At 43.1% G+C, this 21,298-nt stretch overlaps 1 protein-coding gene across 1 annotated transcript; it reads left to right on the top strand.

Annotated features, from left to right (window-relative positions):
* Positions 1 to 279: 279 nt before the first annotated feature.
* Positions 280 to 21,298, top strand: LOC127576503 (zinc finger protein Pegasus-like). The gene is made up of 4 exons (XM_052026983.1): positions 280 to 421; positions 5,006 to 5,169; positions 12,370 to 12,552; positions 20,339 to 21,298. The coding sequence occupies exons 2-4, from the start codon at positions 5,037 to 5,039 to the stop codon at positions 21,262 to 21,264; spliced, it is 1,242 nt and encodes a 413-aa protein (XP_051882943.1). The 5' UTR covers positions 280 to 421; positions 5,006 to 5,036; the 3' UTR covers positions 21,265 to 21,298.

Below are 21,298 nucleotides of genomic sequence, written 5' to 3'. Positions count from 1 at the left end.
TGTAAAATTTTACAAAGTTAATTCCGCGCGGATTTAAAAGATGCAGCAATAAAATATGAAGCAGGAGGTGATTTTCGTCCTCTCTCCGCTGGTTAGAGCAGAGGGAACGCCACGGTCTGTTTGTAGGAGGAGTCGCCCGGCGTCCCGCCCGCTGATGTCACTTCCATCCGGCCGCCTGTGCCCGGGCTGAACTGTGACATCGACGCCGGGGCTTTTGTTACCTCTCCTTCGGGACTGCGGCTGAGGAAACAAACAACGCGAGGGACGCCTTCTTCCGCTCGGGTTTATCGTCACCGGTCCGTGCCGACTGCCGCGTCTCCCGGCGCTGGTTTCCTTTTTCCCCTGCCGCCCAACGGCTGCGAAACCGACATGTTTGGATGTTTAAAGCGGCTGCCGAGTGGAATATAAACTAGAGCTGAAGGTATGAAGTGGGGTTGGGGGGAAGGTGGTGAAAGTTTCCCCCTCCCTCCGCTCTGGTCTGCGCGCTCATTCCCTGCCTGGACCCCGGTTTGAAAGTAAACGGACAGGGCTCGAGCCGAGAACAGAACTTGTCGGAAGCGTCTGTGGTGGGGGGAACTGGTGACAAATGAAGCCACCGGTGATGGGTTATCCGATGCCGAATGCCTTGCTCTTGAACCTTTCATGATATTTTTTGTAATGGTTTTTGTCCGGCTGCATTTCAAAATAACGCGGCCCACTGGGCTCCAACTTGATGCGTAACGCCAGATGAGTGACGTGTTGGGCTGCCAATGGGAGGAGGGGCTACCCTTGCGCTTGCTGTGGTTGAGCCAATGGAGGCGAGGGAAGGGTGGGACGTTGGTTAAGGCAGGCTTCATGGAGTCGCCAGAGAAGCCATTATAAACCAAAGCTTTCTGACTACGGGTTGTTTTGGAATGTCTTTATTCAAAATAAAATCTGTCGCCCAGTGTAGTTTGACTGACTTGGATGTAGAAAATCTGCAAACAAAATTAGCCAAAAAGTATTTAATGGAAATTTGTATTTTTTCTAATGTGAGTTGTTGGCCGTGGTCTCCAAGGCGGTCTTCCTTCTTAGTCCCCCAGAGGTTGAGATATGAACAGAAGCAGTTCAAGTCCACGTCTGTACATACAAGGCTTTACAGTAAACACCCCAAGCCTGTACAACGACCCACCTAACGTGGGCAGACATTATTCAAAAACAGCCAACAGGAACCGTGTAACTACAGGCAGATTAGTTGAATCTATTGCCAGAGTAGGAGAAGAATATAAATTGATCATTGGTTTCATATAAATAATTTTTTTAGAGGAAACATTTAAATGGGAAATTGCTCAGGAACACATTCTGTCCTGCACCCCTTTACATGCCAAAGGTTCTGACAATTGAAGATTCACATTGGAGACTGAGAACAGCAAAGACGTATTAATTACTTGTATTTAAAAAATCTTAAAAGATGCAAATAAAAAATATATGAATTGTCAAAGGAAACACACTGATAAATTAATGGATGACTAGAGGTTAATGCATTTTAAAATGTTAAAGTCCCTGATTTGTCCTTTTGAAATCAAATATTTGTAGTTAAGAAAATACTGCAAAGGTAAAACCAGATGCTGGGAATCTGAAAATAGCAGACTGGGCAACGTCTGTGAAGATGCATTATCATTTTTGTCAAGAATATAAATATAATTAATGGAAAGGGAATAGACTGATGAATTAAGAAAAGAATCAAGTGGGAGTATGGTACTGAGAAACGCTCTTGAGATCTGAAAACTGGGAGTATGTACTGCAGCTGGATTTGCAGAGCTGAAGGCTAAGGAGGCAGCAAGCATAGGTTAGTGAGCCTGTGCTAGCATTTATAAAACAAGCTGATTGAGTCCATGGAGAAATGGTTGGGTTTACAATGGTTGGGAAGGATGATTTTGGAAAAGTCAATAGTGTAAGAATTTTAGAAACTATGGGGGTGAAATAAGGGCAGAAGTGCATAAGAAATAGGAACAAGAGAAGGCCATGTGGGTCTTCAAGCCTGCTCTATCATTCAAGATTGTGGTTAACCTTCTACCTCAATCCCATTTTCCTACACGATTCCCATATGCTCCTTGATTCTCTTAATATTCAGAAAGCTATTAATCTTTGTTTTGAATGAAGTCAACGATTGAACTTCCACAGTCTTCTGGGGAAGAGAATTCCAAAGATTCGCCTTTCCCTGCATGAAGAAATTTCTCATTTCAATTCTGCCTCCTACTTTAAGACCATAATTCCTGGTTCTGGACTCCTTAGCCAGGAGAGAGATTCTCCCTGCATCCAGCCTATAGAGCTCTGATGAATTTTACTAGTTTCAGTGGGTTATTCTTTCATTCTTCTAAATTTTAGTGAATACAGGCCTAGTCTACTTGATCTATCCTCGTTTGGCAAACCTGGCGTCCTTTGAACTAGTAGAGTGAACTTTGCTGCACTTCCTCTATTGCAAGCATAGTTTTATATATATATACATATAAATAAAAAATACTGAAATTGTACACAATACTTCAAGTGTAATGTCACCAGGATGACATCTTTACTCCTGTACTCAAATTCGTTCATAGTAAAGGCCAACATACTAACTGCCTGCCTTTTTACCTGCTTTTGGTGACCTCTGTACAAGAACACCAAGGTCCCTTAGAACATCAACGTGACCTAATCTGTCACAATTTGAAATTACTCTTTTTTTATTTTGTGCATCAAAGTTCAAAACTTCACATTTTTCTGTATGATATTGCATCTGCTATGTTCCTGGCCACTCATTCAACTTGTTGGTATCCTTACATCCTCCTTCCATCCCCTACTCATAATTCCCCATAGTTTTGTATCGTTAGCAAATTTGGCAATATTACATTTCACGCCTTTGGCCTAATTGTGGATATAGATTGTGAATAGCTGGGGCTCAAGCATTAAAGATCTTTATGTTCCCACTCTTTTTTCTCTCTGTCCAATAACCAATTCTGAATTCATGTCAGTATATTCCATCTCCATGTGCTCTAACTTTAGAGGAATTGTTTTGATGGATACTAAATGAGTTCAGAGTTGGAGCAGATCTGGACTATACAATGGCCGAGTTTGAATAATTAAGGTAATAGTAGTGGACAGTAAGAATACTTCTAGTACATGAAAAGTCATTGAGGTTTCCAGTGCTTCACTTGAGAAAATCTTGGTTCATCCACAAAGTCAGACAAATAGACCGAACGTAATGATGGATGTGTAGTTGATAAATGGTGGAGTGATATTCTACATGCTGTCAACTTAAGTGTAATTTGGCCCTGTGCCTACAGAAGATGAAGCAATGAACAGAAAAGTGATGTTCCAGAGATGGCTGTAATAGTTGATCATGATAAGAGAATTTTCATGAGTTTCTTTAATCTAAGTTTATTCGAAACTTCATGATCCCAGAGTTTTAAATTTATCTCCACAGATATATGATTTGGGAGTACTTTGGCTCACCAAAATCATTAATCAATTTTGGTAATCTTAAACATTAACTAGAAGCAGATTTTCTGGCTGATTATTTCTAAAGTTGTGCATCTAATTTTTTTTGTGGAGGGAAGCTGCTGATTGAATTGGGATTGCCAAGCTTTCTAAGTGAATTTTGTCAAGAGCTCTGCATGAGTTTAAAATTTAATTTTAAATGAAATTGTGATTTTAGGCAAATTAGGGATCAATGATAGGAAATTAGAATGCAAGGGCTTGAATGAACTATTCTGTTACCTTTCCTGAATTTTAATTGTAGTCTGTCTACAAATTTACCAGGAACAAGAAAACAGTTGTAATTAGCTTGCTTATGTACAGATAAGGAAAGGAGCTATCACAGAGGGGTGAGCCATGGGGATGATGCTCACAACAATATGAATATATATTTGTATCTTATGCATTTTGATTTAAGTGAAAATTATGTACTTCTAAAGGTTAAAGGACGTTTTGTTCAAAGTTTTCCAAGATATTAACAACTGATAGGTAGATTAAAAAGAAACTATTTCTGATGAACGGGGTGTCTAAGAAAAGGGGGCACAATCTAGAATGTGGAGTCTAATCCCTCAGAACTCATCTAAACACGTTGGATAATAGGAACTTGAAACTCTCTTTTGCAAATGACAATTAATAATATCAAATGTTAAATTTAAAATCCGAGATTGATGATGTATCTTTTGTTGGTTTGTAAAATTGATTAAGGAATACAAGGTAAAAGCAGGAAAAATGAGTTAAGTCTCCGACCAGTAGGTAGCGGTAGTCTCGTTGAAAGATATAACATGCTTGAAGAGCTAGCCAACTTTTGTCCTCAGAATATCAGTGATGCTTCTCCAGGCACAAGTAATGAAATTGAGCATTTCCAGGATTTATTGTCTGCTGTATTTCAAAAGTGCAGGTCTACATCATGGAAAGCATTCCAAAATTACAAGGATTTGCATTCAACCAAATCTGATAACTAGTATGAGCAGTATTCCATCATTCAGATTTATCCTTTTGTATGTTCATAAACAAAATAACTCCTAAATAAAAACAGAGTTCAGTGATGGGGTTAGTTCATAATTGAGAATTATGTAACTAATTCTTAGGCTGATCTCTCAGGAAATCACAGTACTGCACTGCATTTTATGATTATACATTATTGGACTTCTTTTTCCAATATTGTGGTATAATGGGGTAGAACATTTTCTTAAATTATATAATTCATTTTGCAAAACTTTTGTTTCTGGTGATGTAATTGTATTGTCTCATTTGTGTTATTGCTGTTAGAAAAGCAACACATCAGATAAAAATATAGTCACACTTTATATACTGTAGTTTAATTCTCAAAATTTGGCTCAATTATGGTGGAGAAAAGAGCAGTATCATACAGTAGTCAGAAAAGGAACAAGAATTTGAGAAACTTACTCTGGACTTAAGCTGATCAAATGGAATATTTTTCTGAATATATTCTAACTTAGTAATAATGTTAGTAAATAGCAGTTCACTGTGTAATAAATTGCAAATATGAAACAATGTTGTAACTTTTCTTTAGGAATTAAAGGGCTTCAATCAAAATCAAGAATATGAGAGAAAAGAGAAATGATTCTGTAGACTTCGTCAAGGATTTTCAAGAGTATCTCACTCAACAAACACAGCATGTAAACATGATTTCTGGTTCGGTTTGCAATGAAAAGGAACCAGAATTACTTCAACCTGGTAAGAAAATGCTTAGTTTGCAGATATATAAATGGTATTAACTTAAAAGAGGATTTAACTATTATTATGCTGTTCCTACCATTTATATTCATTATAACATTAATACTGAAAATATCACACTGAAACATCTCAATTATGCAATATCAGCCATTTCACATAACCCAAAGATTCAGATCTCAGCCTAAACTGAGAGGGAGTTTTGATCACTTTGTACTTATCTATGTAAAGCTTTGAACAATTTGTAGTCTGATAGTAATTTGTAAAAGAGACTTGTACATTACAGTATTTTCATTTTATTCATTTCACAGTGGTGCAATGCAGGGAATAAATTGTAATCCTTTGAATTATTGTTTTTTTTTTGTAACCTTGTGTAAACAAAAAACTGTCCTATTATGTTGGCAGTGAGGTCTGACAGTCTTTCAATACTTCACTTATGACTATTCTTCAAATGTGAGATTGGACAGTGAGCTTTGAACTTTTCTGCCTAACTGCAGCCATGTACTAAGCTATCCCTGTGCAATATCCACAAAATACAGTGGTTTAATAAACACTAATCAGATCCTCCTGATCACTTATTACAACACACCACAGATTCAGACCCATTACATCCCTGGTTTGTTCAGTACATTTACCCAGAAGTGGTAGGAAGTTGCTTCTTTCTTTTAAAAAATGTGGTCTGTAAGCATGTTGCAGTAAAAGATTGATGGAAGGTAACTTTGTGAATTTCTTGGTTATTCATAACTCAGTCAATGCCATTATTTTATTGATTTAATGACTGCCCATCTTCAACCTCTTTGAAGTGCACACCTCTTTGAGTGTGTTGTTGCCTCTCAAATCTAGGCCCATCTGTCACAGTGCTCCTGTGTTTTGATTTTTTAAGTCGTGTTTCTATTCTGGCCATAGTGTAGAATTAGCTCTTATTAACATCACAACATCCACAGGGGATATTATTTGTAAATAATCCTCTTTGGTCTGTTTGAAGCCTTTTACATATTTGACCAGATCTGCTTCCAGATCAGAACTGCACTGGCCTGATTCTTATCCATCCAGTTATAGCCAAAGAATTGCCTAGAACGGTTTCTCTTGTTTTTGCATTGTTTGCTCTGGAGTCCTCAAATCTTCCAGGGGAATGAAATCTGTTATAAGTACCTGGTTAGGTCTTCCAAACCCCTGTGATATGGTCCAAGCCATTGTTACCCTCTGAAATGGCCTAGCAAAACCATGCAGTTAGGGGACATTTTGAGATGCATACTAAATACTAGACTGACAAGTGACTCCTAAGTGCCATGAATGAGTAAATTTTTAAAAAAATTGATAACAGTCCAAAAAGGTATAAAGGTCACTCTCAGCAATTATTATGTGGTGTCTCTTTATCTATCTGGTCTCTTCAACAGCTTTTGATGCAGTCAACCCCACCATCCTCCTCTTCTATCTACCTTGGTTCCAGTTTTGCCTGTCCAGTTGTATTTATTTATATGGCTTTATTTCCCTCTTTGAAACATTACCTCATGTCTTTGAAGAATCTTCTTGGCTACTTTATAGTGTTTTCCATGAGTCAGTGGCTGTAATTCTGCCTTTAAGGTTAGAAGTTTGTCAGGCTGCATTAGGGATTTAAGTAATAATAATAGACTAGGTATGATGGTTGGTATAGACACAGTGGGCCAAAGGACCTGTTTCTATGCTGTACAACTCTATGACTAATGTCATTTATCTCAAAGCTGTTAATAGGCCTTTTTGTGCTGCACAGCTCCTATATTTCGTACAACAGCTTTATTGGTTGCTAAGAACTTAGGACATCTCTAAAAATGAAAAATGAGAGAAGTTTGAATTTCTCTCCATTTCCACACATTACCTTTTCCTGACATCGTCCTTCTCTGTCTTTCTTTAAGATTCTCCTTAAGAATCTTTTCATTCAAGTTTTTTGTATTGCCTTGTGATGTTTTTCTAGATTAACAGAGTTATCAGGAGTTGTCTGTTTTGTAGTTCTGCTCACCATTTTACAGTAATTGAATTTCAATTTGGTTTGTCATGTACATTATATATTTCCCAAGATTTTGCCAATGTCAAAAATTACTTTCTGCAATTAATTCCTTTTGTGTTTTTTTAATATATTTTGAGTGCATGTATTTACATGTATATAATATCTATCAGGTAGTCATGTTTATTGCGTGAGAACTTGTTGGGAAGTGCCAACAATTCCACACTAAACTGCCAGCATTTACCTTGCCCATTTCTGACAGGAAGCTCGGGACTTCCACACAAATGCTGAAGTCCCAAATTTGCTATCCAAGTACTGCTGGTGATACCCAGCTGCATATCAACACTGAACTTTGCCCAAAGGCCATTACTGGATTATGAGCTGGCTGCAGTTCTCTAGCTGTTAGCATTGGGTAATCTGCCATTAAACCTGCACCAGGTTAGAACTGACAGAGAACCAGGGAGCTCATTCACCTGAATGGAGAGGGACAGCTTTGAGGAAGAAAGGTAAGTATTTGGTCATTTACATTTTTAATTATGTGTAGCCGAACGCGACGCGCTACAGAAGAAGGACATGGAGGCAGAGAATGCTGAACTCAGAATCTTTACTCCAACCAACAAAGCGTGCCAAAACTCTCTACCCAAGCGCCCACACGACCCGCGGGGCGGACATGACATCAGAACATTCCTGGAAGGTCTGCCCCGAATGGGTAGTTCAAAACGCGCTTCTGCGCGTGCACCCATGGCAGTCCAATGGCGGTTCGAGTCCTGCGAGTGCGGGCCACCACACCCCCCCCCCGAAACGTCCATTGGGGGAGTGGAGCCCCCAGTCCATGTGGCTTGCTTGGGTGGCAGGCCACGGCGCGGTGTGGGTAGCCTCACTGGCTGCTCAATGTCCAGGTGCGCTGGCTTGAGGCGGTCCACTGTAAAAGTCTCTTCCCGGCCACCCACCTCCACGACACATGTAGATCCATTGCGCCGGATCACTTTGAAGGGTCCTTCATATGGCCGCTGTAGAGGTGACTTGTGCATGCCCCTGCAAATAAAAACATACTCACAGTCCCGGAGGTCTTTAGGGGTGAAGGCTGGCGTGGGACCATGCCTGGAGGTTGGGACCGGTGCCAGGGTCCCTACCTTGTCCTGCAGCCTCGTTATCACCTCAACTGGAGTTTGTTCCGGACCTCGGGCCCCTGGTACGAACTCTCCCGGGACCGTCAGGGGAGCGCCGTAGACCAATTCCGCCGAGGAGGTGCCCAGGTCTTCCTTGGGGACTGTGCAGATGCCCAGTAAAACCCAGGGAGCTCGTCTGTCCAGTTGGGGCCCCTGAGGCGTGCCATCAAGGGCAACTTGAGATGCCGGTGGAACTGCTCAACCAAACCGTTGGACTGGGGATGGTACACTGTGGTGTGATGCAGCTGGGTGCCCAGGAGCTGCGCCGATGCTGTCCGCAAACCAGACGTGAACTGCGCTCCCCTGTCGGAGGTGATGTCCATAGGGAGGCCAAACCTGGCGATCCAGTTTGCAATGAGTGTCCTGGCGCAGGACTCAGTGGACGTGTCTGCAAGTGGTAAGGCTTCCGGCCATCTGGTGAACCTGTTTACCATCGTAAAGATATACCTGGCACCTTGGGAGACTGGCAGGCGGCCGACAATGTCCACGTGGATGTGTTGGAACCTCCTGCGCATCGGTTGGAACTGCTGGAGGGGAGCCTTCACGTGCCACTGGACTTTGGCGGTCTGGCAGTATACGCAGGTCCTGGCCCAGTGTCCAACCTGCTTGCGCAAATCGTGCCAGATGAATCTGTCCGCTACGAGCTTGATGGACGCCTGATGGATGGGTGGGCCAGGTCGTGCAGCACGTCGAACACCCGGCGCCTCCATGCTGCTGGTACCACGGGTCGGGGTCTGCCGGTAGACACACTGCACAGGAGTCGATCCGCTGCCGGGCCGATGGGGACCTCCTCCAACTGGAGTCCCAAAACGGTGGTGTGGTAAGCCGGGATCTCGGCGTCCGACTGTTGTGCTTCCGCCAGTGCTGCGTAGTCTATTCCTGAGGACGATATGCCTGCTGAGTGGAGGCAGGGGCGAGACAGTGTGTCGGCGACGACATTGTTCTTCCCCGCGATGTGGTGGACGTCCGTGGTGAAATCTGAAATAAAAGACAGGTGCCTCTGCTGCCGAGCTGACCATGGGTCCGATATCTTGGCCAGTGCGAAGGTGAGGGGCTTGTGGTCCGTATAGACAGTGAACTCCCTTCCCTCGAGGAAATACCAGAAATGCCAGACAGCCAGGTAGAGCGCTAGCAACTCTCTGTCGAAAGCGCTGTACTTCACCTCTGGTGGCCGTAGGTGCCGGCTGAAGAAAGCGAGTGGTTGCCACTGGCCCTCGATGAGCTGCTCCAGGACTCCGCCGACAGCCGTGTCGGAAGCGTCGACTGTGAGTGCCGTGGGTACATCAACTCTCGGGTGTACTAGGAGGGTTTCCTTTGCCAGTGCCTCCTTGGCCTGCTCGAACGCCTCGATGGACTCCGCGTCCCATACCACCTCTTTGGCTTTGCCGGCCATCAGACTGAACAAGGGTCTCATGATGCGTGCCGCCGCCGACACGAACCAATGATAAAAGTTGACCATCCCTACGAACTCCTGCAAGCCCTTGACCGTGCTGGGCTTGCGGAACTGGCGGATGGCCTGGACCTTGTCTGGTAGGAGAACTGCACCATGCCAGTTAACCCTGTGGTCCAAGAAGTCGATCTCCGTCAGCCTGAACTGGCACTTCACCGGATTGATTGCCAATCCGTGGTCGCTTAGGTGTTGGCAGAGCTTGCGCAAATGTGCCACGTGTTCTTGGCGTGAACTGCTGGCCACCAGGATATCGTCCAAGTAAATGAAAACGAAATCCAGGCCGTGTCCCGCCGTGTCCCACCAAGTCCATGAGCCTTTGGAAAGTTTGGGCTGCATTCTTGAGACCGAAAGGCATCCTCAGGAATTCGAACAAGCCAAACGGGGTGATGAGGGTTGTCTTGGGCACATCATCGGGGTGCACTGGGATCTGATGGTATCCTCGGACCAGGTCGATCTTCGAGAAGATGGTTGCTCCATGCAGGTTTGCTGTGAAATCCTGGATGTGGGGCACCAGGTATCTGTCGGCGATTGTGGCGTCGTTGAGCCTTCTGTAGTCTCCGCAGGGCCTCCACCCACCTGCGGACTTGGGCACCATGTGCAGCGGGGATGCCCACGGGCTGTCTGAGTGGCGTACGATTCCCATCTCTTCCATCTTACGGAACTCCTCTTTGGCGAGGTGGAGCTTGTCGGTTGGGAGCCTGCGAGCTGGGGCGTGCAGTGACGGTCCTTGCGTGGGGATGTGATGCTGCACGACGTGCTTGGGGTCAGCCGTGGAGAACTGCGGGGTGACTATGGAGGGAATTCCGCCAACACCCTGGCGAATTCGTTACCCGAGAGGGTCACGGAATCCAGGTAGAGGGCCGGTAGCTTGGCTTCTCTGAGCTGGAAAGTCTGGAATGTCTCGGCGCAGACCAAATGCCGGCCTTTCAGGTCAAACAGGAGGCAGTTGGCCCGTAGGAAATCTGCCCCTAGTAGTGGCTGTGACATTGCTGCCAACGTGAAAGTCCAAGTGAAACGGCTGGACCCGAAATGCAGTGGGATGGTTCGCGAGCCATACCTTCAAATACTGGTGCCGTTTGCGGCGGTGAGCTTGGGGCCTGGGACCGCGTTACGAGTGTCCATGTTCGGGGGGGGGGGGGGGGGTGCGCTGACTTCGGCCCCAGTGTCTACCAGGAAGCGCTGCCTGGAGTGTCAGTCCCAGGGGTACAGGAGGCTGTCTCGGTGGCCAGCCGTCGTAGCCATTAGTGACGGCTGGCCCCGGCGTTTCCCGGGAAGGCACAAGGTGGATGGCAGCAGCGCGTGCCTGAACCCCATCTTTGGTGATAGAAACACCATTGTTCCGAAGCTTCGTCCTTCTCCCCTGTGGGTCTCGGCGGCTTCGATTGCAGGGCCTGGGCTTTGGGCCGCGCAGTTGTGACTAGGCCGATGGAGGCTGCTTCACGTTGCTTGCTCTGCCGAAGGATGTCAGCTTTAGCCGCGACCCTGTGTGGGTCGCTGAAATCCTCACTCGCGAGGAGGAGGTGAATGTCCTCTGGCATTTGCTCAAGCAACAACTGCTCAAGTAACAGGCACGACTTATAGCCATCCATGAGCGCCAGCATATGAGCTCGGATGGCGTGCGGTCGCCCAGACCGTCCATGTGCAGGAGCCGTGCGGCTTGCTCGCAGCAGGAGAGTCCAAAGGTACGGATCAGGAGTGCCTTAACCTTAGTGTACCTGTCCTCCGTTGGTGGCTGGTGTAGGAAGTCGATGATCCGGCCTGCCGTGTCCTGGTCGAGCGCACTGACCACGTAGCAGTACCGCATGGCGTCGGCTGTAATGTCTCTGATGTGGAACTGGGCCTCAGCCTGCTCAAACCAAACATGGGGCTGAGTGGCCCAGAAAGTCGGGAGCTTCAGAGAGACCACGCTGTGCGAGTCGCTTGAACTCATGGCTGGTCGCTGAGTTGTCTGTTCCAGATGCCGTCTGGAATGTCGGGGTCACCAAAATGTAGCCAAACGTGACGCGCTACGGAAGAATGATACGGAGGCAGAGTGCTGAACTCAGAATCTTTACTCCAACCAACAAAGCGCGCCAAAACTCTCTACCCACGCGACCCGCGGGGCGGACGTGATGTCAGAACGTTCCCGGAAGGTCCGCCCCAAACGGGTAGTTCAAAACGCGCTTCCACGCGTGCGCCCGCGGCTCCTGATGGTGGTTTGAGTCCCGCGTGTGTGGGCCGCCACATATGTTTAATTGATCCAAATTTTACTTGAATTTTTAACTTTTAAATAATTTTTGTACATTTCTGACATTCAAAAGAATTTAGTCTTTCACAACTGTCAAAATATGGGACATGGCTTTGCCAATCAGTATTCAACTATTTCATGGGTGAGACCTTGATCTGATCCACTTGCAGAAGGTCCTTTGATTGCACAAAACCAAAATTGCACCAAAACACTTGGTTGATTTTGGTGGATCAGTAAAAGACAAGGCTATAGTTTTTGCAAAATTCAGCAACGTGTGGGAGTGGGGAAGTTATGGTCCAGCAATACAGTGGTTAGTTTCTTAAAGTCTGTAATTATATGAAACAACTTTACAACTTATTTGTATTTTTATTGGCAGCTGGAACAGAAAATCATCAAAATGGAATCCATCATGCTTCTGTTGAAGTTTCCCTTGATGATGGCTCTGGGATGATAGGAGAAGGGCCAGAAAGAACAGCTGATGGAAAGTTGAAGTGTCAGTTTTGTAGCTATGCAAGCAAAGGAATAGCACGACTAATGGAGCACACCAGAATGCACACAGGTAAATTACTGTACGGTGAATTAGCTTATACAATTTACAGCTACTGGGTTGTAATGTTTGAGCCCATCAGAGTACTAGTTGGATGAAATAGTGAGTTTCCCAAAATCAATTTGATATAAAGGCATAAACCAGCCTGCATTTTCTTTAATCTTATTGAATTTAGTATTCCTTCACAGGTGATATCCCTTAATATTTTACCATGAAAACAAAGCATTCAAACAATGTTAAAGATTTTAAAGCCAAACTCCACCCTAACTAGTTGAAGTTTAATAGAAGCGTTCATGATAACTCAATTGTTTTCTGTGAAATCAACAATATTTAAGATTTAAGATAGCTATATATAAGGATGAGTATGGACCTTGAAGGAGAGTATTAAATTGGAGCAGGGCAAATTGAGAGCATTAGGCAGGAACTAGGGAGAATTAATTGGGAACAACTGTTTTTGGGCAAGTCCACATCTGACATGTGGAGGGTGTTTAAAGACCAACTGCACAGAGTACAGGACAGGTATGTTCCAGTAAGAAGGAAGGACAAGGATGACAAGGTAAGAGAACCTTGGATGTCGAGAGAGGTGGTGTATTTAGTCAAAAAGAAAAAGGAAAAGTATGTAGAGCATAGAAAGCTAGGATGAAACAGAGCACTTAGGGATCATAAAGAAGCCAGAAAGGAACCAAGAAGGGAATTAGGAAAGCCAGGAGGGGCCACGAAAAGTCCTTGGCAAGAGAATCCCAATGCATTCTATATATACATCAAGAGCAAGAGGATAATTAGGGAGAGGGTAGGACCACTCAAGGATAAAGGAGGGAACGTGCTTGGAAGTGGAGGATGTGGGTGAGGTCCTTAATGAGTAGTTTGCATCAGTATTTACCAAGGAGAAGGTCATGGAGGATCAGGAGACCAGTGTGGAGCATGCTAATATGCTAGGGCATTTCGAGATAAAGGAGGTAGTGTTGGGTCTCTTGAAGAGTATTAAGGTGGCCAAGTCCCCAGGGCCTGATGGGATACACCCCAGGTTATTGAGAGAGGCAAGAGATGAGATTGTTGGGCCCTTGACCAATATCTTTGTGCCCTCTCTAGCCACAGGTGAGGTCCTGGAGGACTGGCGAGTAGCTCATGTTGTTCCATTATTCAAGAAGGGAAACAGGGATAATCCTGGTAACTATAGACCGGTGAGTCTCACGTCAGTGGTACAGAAGTTACTGGAGAGGATTCAGGGATAGGATTTATTAGGATTTGGAAAACCACAGCCTAATTAGGGACCGTCAGCATGGCTTTGTGAAGGGCAAGTTGTGCCTTACTAACTTGAGTTTTTTGATGACGTGATGAGGGTGATTGATGAAGGTAGAGCTGTAGATGTTGTCTGCATAGATTTATAAGGCGTTTGACAAGGTTCCTTATGGGAGGGTCACCCGGAAGATTAAGATGCATGGGATCCACGGTGAATTGGCCATTTGGATTCAGAACTGGCTTGCCTGTAGAAGACAGAGGGTAGTGGTCGATGGGATTTATTCTAACTGGAGGTCTGTGACTTGTGGTGTTCCTCAGGGATCTGTACTGGGATCTCTGCTGTTTGTGATGTATATAAGTGACCTGGATGAAAATGTACATGAATAGGTTAGTAAGTTTGCAGATGATATGAAAATTGGTGGTGTTGTGGATAGCGTAGAAGACAGGCAAAGGATACAACAGAATATAGATGAGCTGCAGATATGGGCAGAGAAATGGCAGATGGAGTTTAACCTGGGCAGATGGAGTTTAACCTGGCCAAATGTGAATTGTTGCACCTTGGGAGATCAAATGTGAAGAGACAGTGTACTGTTAATGGCAAGACCCCCTAACAGTGTTGATGAGCAGAGGGATCTTGGGGTCCAAGTTCATAGCTCCCTGAAGGTGGCTGCACAGCTTGATAGGGCAATAAAGAAGGCATATGGCATGCTTGCCTTCATTAGTTGAGGTATTGAGTTCAAGAGTCAGGAAGTTATGCTGCAGCTATATAAAACTGTAGTTAGGCCACATCTAGAGTATTGTCTTCAGTTCTGGTCACCCCATTAAAAGGATGTTGAGGCTTTGGAGAGAGTGCAGAAGAGGTTTACCAAGATGCTGCCTGGATTAGAGGGCATGTGCTATGAGGATAGGTTGGACAAACTTGGGTTGTACTCTCTGGAACAGTGGAGGTTGAGGGAAGATCTGATAGAGTTTTATAAGATTATGAGAGGCATAGATAGACAGCCAGTATCTAATACCAGAAGGCATGCATTTAAGGTGATAGGGGGTAAGATCAAAGAAGATGTGCGGGGCAAGTATTTTTTTACACAAATAGTGGTGGGTGCCTGGAATGCGCTGCCTGGGGTGGTGGTGGAGGCAAATATGATAGACACATGAATATGAGGGAAATGGTAGGATATGGACATTGTGTAGACAGAAGGGATTAGTTTGGTTGGACATTTTGTTACTAATGTAATTGGTTTGGCACAGCATTGTGGGCCGAAGGACCTGTTTCTGTACTATGTTCTATTAAAAGTAATTTTGTGTTTGGTTTACACCACAAAATATACATTGTGTGAATGTTAATATTACATATGACATTAAAATTTATTTGCATCTGAATGAAAATCTGACAAGTGCAGAATAGGTTAGTGCCTTCTAATAACTGGCAAGACACTGGCATAAGTTCCCTTCCCTTATCACCATTTCAGTTAGCTCATTCAAAGTGGGATGCTATCTGTTTTTGGAGATGAAAAGATGCTAAAGCACTAAGCTCCAGTACCACATAGAGCTTTTAATAATGTTACCAATTCTTAGGCACGAGAGTAGTAGGATATTTTGTAGTATATACTCATGGATTAACTTCATGTGCCTTAGAATGTTATGTTTTTTTGCTGTCATCTGGAATTTATTTCACAGTCTGAGAACGCAAGCTTATGAATTTCTTATCTTGGTTTTGCAATAGTAGGAATAGATTACATGTTTGGGATGCTGGTGAGCCTCTTCATGCATGAAAATGTTTACTTTATTTGGCTAATGGAGCTTTAATAATGAGTGGGAGTAGGAAATTGCTTTTGGATATTTTAATTAACAGTGTGGTAGTTCATTGTTCATTATGCTGTTAGCTGACCAACTTTCAGTAAGTTTAAGGTGCAATTTGTATTATTACATCCGACAAGGTGGCATGGCAGCAGACTTGGACAAGAAATAGGGTGGCACCCACTTGTAAAACTGTTTTCCTAAAATATCACGACTAATTTAACAGTGCTTCTCTATAAAATGAAAGACATTTGCAAATAGTTTCTATTGAGTGCATTTGGCTTTCTATTATTGCTATGGTAGTCTTCTCTCATAATTTCTGCAATTGTATGGAAAATCTGGCTTCTGAACGAAGAGGAATGAAATTATTCATGATCATAGTGATGGGAAGAACACATTCTCTAAAGGGATCAGTATCATACTTTAAGTATAGTTCACGCTTTGTTATACATGTGAATAATTGATAATTAGTTGGACTGGATGCAGAAGTAGTACCAATTAATCCAAGGCACTAAAACAAAAAGCATAAAATAAGAACTTATTTTTATCCAAAACTCTGCAATTGGATGCTTAGTGTGAAACGTGCACTTAATGTTGCTGTTGATAGACACCATTTTATTTCCTGTTCAATTATGTGAAAATTGCAGCGATTCCTTGTGATTAAAAATCATAGCTCCATGACCAGAATAAATGATTTAAGTTACAAATTTAATAATAGCCATGTCCTGTGTGAATTTTTATCTGGAATAACAGGATGAGATCACCAAGAATGAAACAGCCTTGCTAAAAGAGTTGCCAGTGCATGGTTTGCATTGATTAATTGCTGAGATTAATTCCCATTTTTGCATTTTTCCCTGTTTCATTCCCCTTTCCCGAACATAGTGATTCTGATTCTGGAATTGAATATCTTCTATTTTTATTGAGCTAAGTTGACTCATGCTAACCAACAGACTATATATAGCCATAAACCTGACCCTTTACAACAGGGGTCATGAAGGAAAACTAGTGATAATTAATGGTTGCCACTTTCTTTTCCCAACCCAGCAACAGAATATTCACTTGTGCTGCCCCAGCAAAATAAACCAACTCAGCAGAGGCCAGGGATCAATCCTGGAAACTTTGAGTCTACTTTTCTCATTCATTGAACCATTTAGAGAGCATAATAGTCATACAGCAAGGAAACAGACTCTTCAGCCCATGCGAACTCTGTTGCCCAGTGAGCTAGTCCCATTTGCTCACGTTTGGCCCATAGCCTTCTAAACCTCTCCTATCCATGTATTTATCTAGAAGGCTTTTAAATGTTGCTAATGTGCCTGCTTCAACCACCATTTCTGGCAGGTCATTCCAAATATGCACCACTCTTTGCATGAAGAAGCTGTCCCTATGTCCCTTTAAATTCTCTCGCCTCTGATCTTAAACCTATGCCCTCTTGTTTTTAGCAACCCTTCCCTGGGGGAAAAAAAGACTATGTGCTTTCACCCTGTCTATGCCCCTCATGATCTTGTATACCTCTATCAGGTCCCCCCTCAATCTCCTATGTTCCAGGGAATAAATTCCTAGTCAACGCAACCTCTCAAGTCCAATCCCCATATTACAGCAGTTTGGGTAATGGAAATTTGCCCTTGCGAAATCCACAAATCACTACCAAAAATCTGGGATATGGAATAAAAATTCACTTAAGAAATCTATATGAAAGAAAAGTAAATGAGTAAACACTTCAACTCTCATTTCTCGATGCATGTGCAGATGGCACAGCTTCATGTTATGAGGGATTGCAATATAGACAGTTTTCTAGGAAATGCAACCCCCTATAATGCAGCAGTCACCTGTATTTGACTTTGAAATGCACAATGAAAGAAAAAAAGTTAAGAGTAAACTTAAAAGTATAATTATGATAGAAGAGTATAAAGGCAGAGTATAAATTAGGATATGGACTATATATTTGTCATATAGACCAGCTAAATGAAATTTTGCAATAATAAATAATGTTAAAACTCTGTTTTTTGACTTTACCGATACTGCCTGACCTGCTGTATATTTCCAGGATTTTCTTTTTAAGTTAAAGATAGATTTAGATTAAAAAGGGAAGGAGTAGAAAGCCTAATTGGAAAAATTTTATAATTCAGCAAAAGATGATCAAGAATTTCATAGAAGGAAAATGGAATGAGATTAAACTAATGAAACAAAAAGACATTTTGAACACTTTCGTGGCAATGATAAAATAGACCAAAGAAATCATAAAAAGGAAATATGAAGTGACACAATGTTGAATATTTTGTATCTGTCTTCATGGTAAAAATACACAAAATATTTTCTGAAAATAGCGGAGAACTAAGGGAGAATGGGGCTCTTGTATTAACAGGACTTAAAAAGAAGGCAATGGGACTAAATGCTGTTATATCCTGGATGTGGTGGATAGTCTTCTAGGATTTTAAGAACTGGCTGCAGTGATAATTTGATCAAGAAAGGAGGAGGGAGAACACTGTAACATCAGCCTGAGATTGGAATAGGGAAAAAATCTAGAATCCTCCAGGCACTTAAATTATGACTGGGCGGTTTATTTATTTAATGGTCTATTTATTTAAAGGAATACTCTTTGGCAAATTCTTGTTGTAAGGTTGCTAACAGACTGTATAATAGAGAAGAAAAATCTAACTGCAGATGTGAGGAACCTGAAATGGAAACTGTGTTGGAAATATTCAGGTCAGGCTGTATCTGATGAGGAACAGCTGATGTTTGAGGTCAATGATCCTTGATGGCTTCTGGGATATATCTGTAATATTGAAGACTATTTAATGGGCAGGAAAAAGACTGACAATAAACTCATCACTTTCAAGTTGATAGATTAATCATTGAGGTACCACAAGAATTGCTGCTCGGTCCTGGATAACTTGCTATCTACATCAATGCTGGATGAGGAGTCGAAGTATGATGCATCCAAGTTTGCTCTGATTCAAAGCGAGGTGGGACTATGAGTTATGGGAGGGATGCAACATACAAAACGATGTAGACAGGAATGTGGCAGCTGCAGCAGCATGTGGAAAGGTGAAGTTATCTACCTCAATAGATAAACTACTGTAAAATGGCAAAATTGCAAAATGTTGATATTCAGGAGGGACCCAAGTATCTTTGTACATTAATCAGTCAATGTACAGATAGAGTTTGTGTTTGGGACAGTAAATGGCATGTTATTCTTTACTACAAAAGAGAAGTAGTAAAGAGGTCTTCCTGTATCATATAGGGTTCGTAGCTAAAGCATGATGGATAGATTTAAACTCCTGATCTTGAAAATATTTTTGCCTTATAGTGCAACACAAGTTCAATTGGCCTCCTTCCTGAAGAGATGGATTAAATTGGCCTTGCATTTTCTGGATTTTTTTTTAAAGAGCAATCTTAATGGAACAATTAAGTCTTAATGGTTTAGTAGGATAGATATTGAGAGCAAGGGCTGGACCTTTTGACCAATGCTGTCATTAATGCTGGGACTTAGCATGTTTCTCCCTCCATTCAAGTCCTGATTTTCATTGCTTGTGTGGGCCTAAGCTTGTGGTAGCATCTTCTGACCTACCACCAGCTGCTCCTGCTCTCTACTGGTGGACTCCTCAATGGTGCAGTGTAAACTTCCACAAGCCTGATGAGCTTGTGCCAGTTTTTGAAAGGTCCAAGTTTTTGAATGCTTGAATGTCAAAGACATTCATAAACATTTAATAAGTCAGTTTTGACAGCTAGTGAGCAAGGGTGAAACTGTCAGTTGGTGTTCTGAGATTGTAGCAGATTGCCTTCCTTGAGACAGTTCGGTTGTGCTCTGCCATGCTAACATGCTGGGAGTCCACCCACACTCCCAGTGGAACTTTACACCTGGGCCAAGCTGGAAGAAACAGCATGACTCAGAGGTCAGGAGCTGGCAATCTCCAGTCAATAAAAGATCTGGCCCAGTGGTTTCTTAACTGGGGAATCTAGAACTAGGTATCACCATCTTTGAATGATTGTGTTGACCATTTAGGAGTGAGACATAAAATTTCTACCCTATGCTATAGGAAGGATGATGAGGCACTGGAGAGGGTGCAGGTTTACCCAGATGCTGCCTGGATTCGAGGGCATGTGCTACAAAGATAGGTTGGACAAATATGAGTCATTTTCTCTGGAGCAGTGGAGGCTAAGGGGAGATCTGATGGTTTATAAGATGAGCAGCATAGATAAAGTAGACAGCCAGCATCTTTCCTCAGGGTTGAAATGTCTAATACCAGAGGGCATACATTTAAGGTGAGAGAGGGAAAGTTCAAAGGAAATGTGCAGGGCAAGTTTTTTTTTATTTACATAGAGTGGTGGGTGCCTGGAATGCGCTGCCTGCGGTGGTGGTGGAGGCAAATACGATAGGGGTGTTCAAGAAGCTCTTAGATAGGTGCCCGAATGTGATGGAAATGGTAGGATGTGGACATTGTGTAGGCAGAAGGGATTAGTTGTGCATTTTATTACTAATGTGATTGGTTTGGCACAACATTGTGGGCCGAAGGGCCTGTTCCTTTGCTGTTCTAAAGGACAGTGAATCTTTGGAACTCCATCTCAGAGCAGCAGTCATTCATTCAATATGTCTGAGCATTGATAAGTCAGATTTTTGGATTCTAAGGGATTCAAAGATGGTGCAGTAAGATGGCACTGAAGGAAAACAGTTGAGTTCTTGTTACAGAAAGAGCCTGCTTAAAAGTTCAAATGACGTAGCTGTGCTCCAATTTATATCGTTCTTTTGTTCTTTCCAATACAGGTGAGAAGCCCCATAGATGCCATTTATGTCCATTTGCTTCAGCTTATGAGCGTCACCTTGAAGCACACATGCGCTCACATAGAGGTGAAAAACCATACAAATGTGAGCTTTGCTCATTCCGTTGCAGTGATCAAAGTAACTTATCTCACCATCGTAGACGCAGACATAAACTTCTTCCACTGAAAGGACGCAGGACGTCATTAACCAATAAAAGAATGATGGGAATCTTGCAGAAAAAGTCCAGCTACTCCCTGAGTTATGGAAGAAGACCAATGATTAATTTCAGTCCTCCGCCAATGATGGTGCAGAAGACAGATTACCTTGATGAGTTTTCTCATAACATATCAGCTGAAACTTATGAGGGTCTGGGAAAGGCACAGACTAGTGGAATCTCAAGGGATGTACAGGACATGGTTGATAATCCATTAAACCAGCTATCTGCCTTAGCTGGCCAGCTTTCCAGCCTTGCAAATGATGACCAAGCGCCAGCATCTTCAGATGTGGCAACCTGCAGGGATGAAAAACCATATGTGATACAACAGTCTATAGCACCAACAGTTACCACTGTGGTTTCCAGTGTGGCACAGAGCTCATCCAATGCTAGCCCTGATAGGCATCCAGTGCATCAGAGAAACTTCAGTCCTGTAGCAGGTCCGAGTAGTGAGCGCAGTGCTCACATGAGCTCACCCTGCATGACGAACAGCCAACCTAGCACCCCTACTCCTCCAATTCAAGTCCAGGATCCCCAGCTTTTGCATCATTGCCAACACTGTGATATGTATTTTGCAGACAATATCCTTTACACCATTCATATGGGGTGCCATGGTTATGAGAACCCATTTCAATGTAACATATGTGGATGCAAATGTAAAAACCAATATGACTTCGCTTGTCATTTTGCCAGAGGTCAGCACAAGCAAATTTAATGTCATTTGTATTAATAAAGCATTTAAAAATTAA

Source organism: Pristis pectinata, chromosome 12 (genome assembly GCF_009764475.1).
Source record: "Pristis pectinata isolate sPriPec2 chromosome 12, sPriPec2.1.pri, whole genome shotgun sequence".
NCBI classification, from domain to species: domain Eukaryota; kingdom Metazoa; phylum Chordata; class Chondrichthyes; order Rhinopristiformes; family Pristidae; genus Pristis; species Pristis pectinata.
The sequence above is the reverse complement of the archived record's forward strand: the minus strand, read 5'-3'. Positions and strand labels throughout refer to the sequence as shown.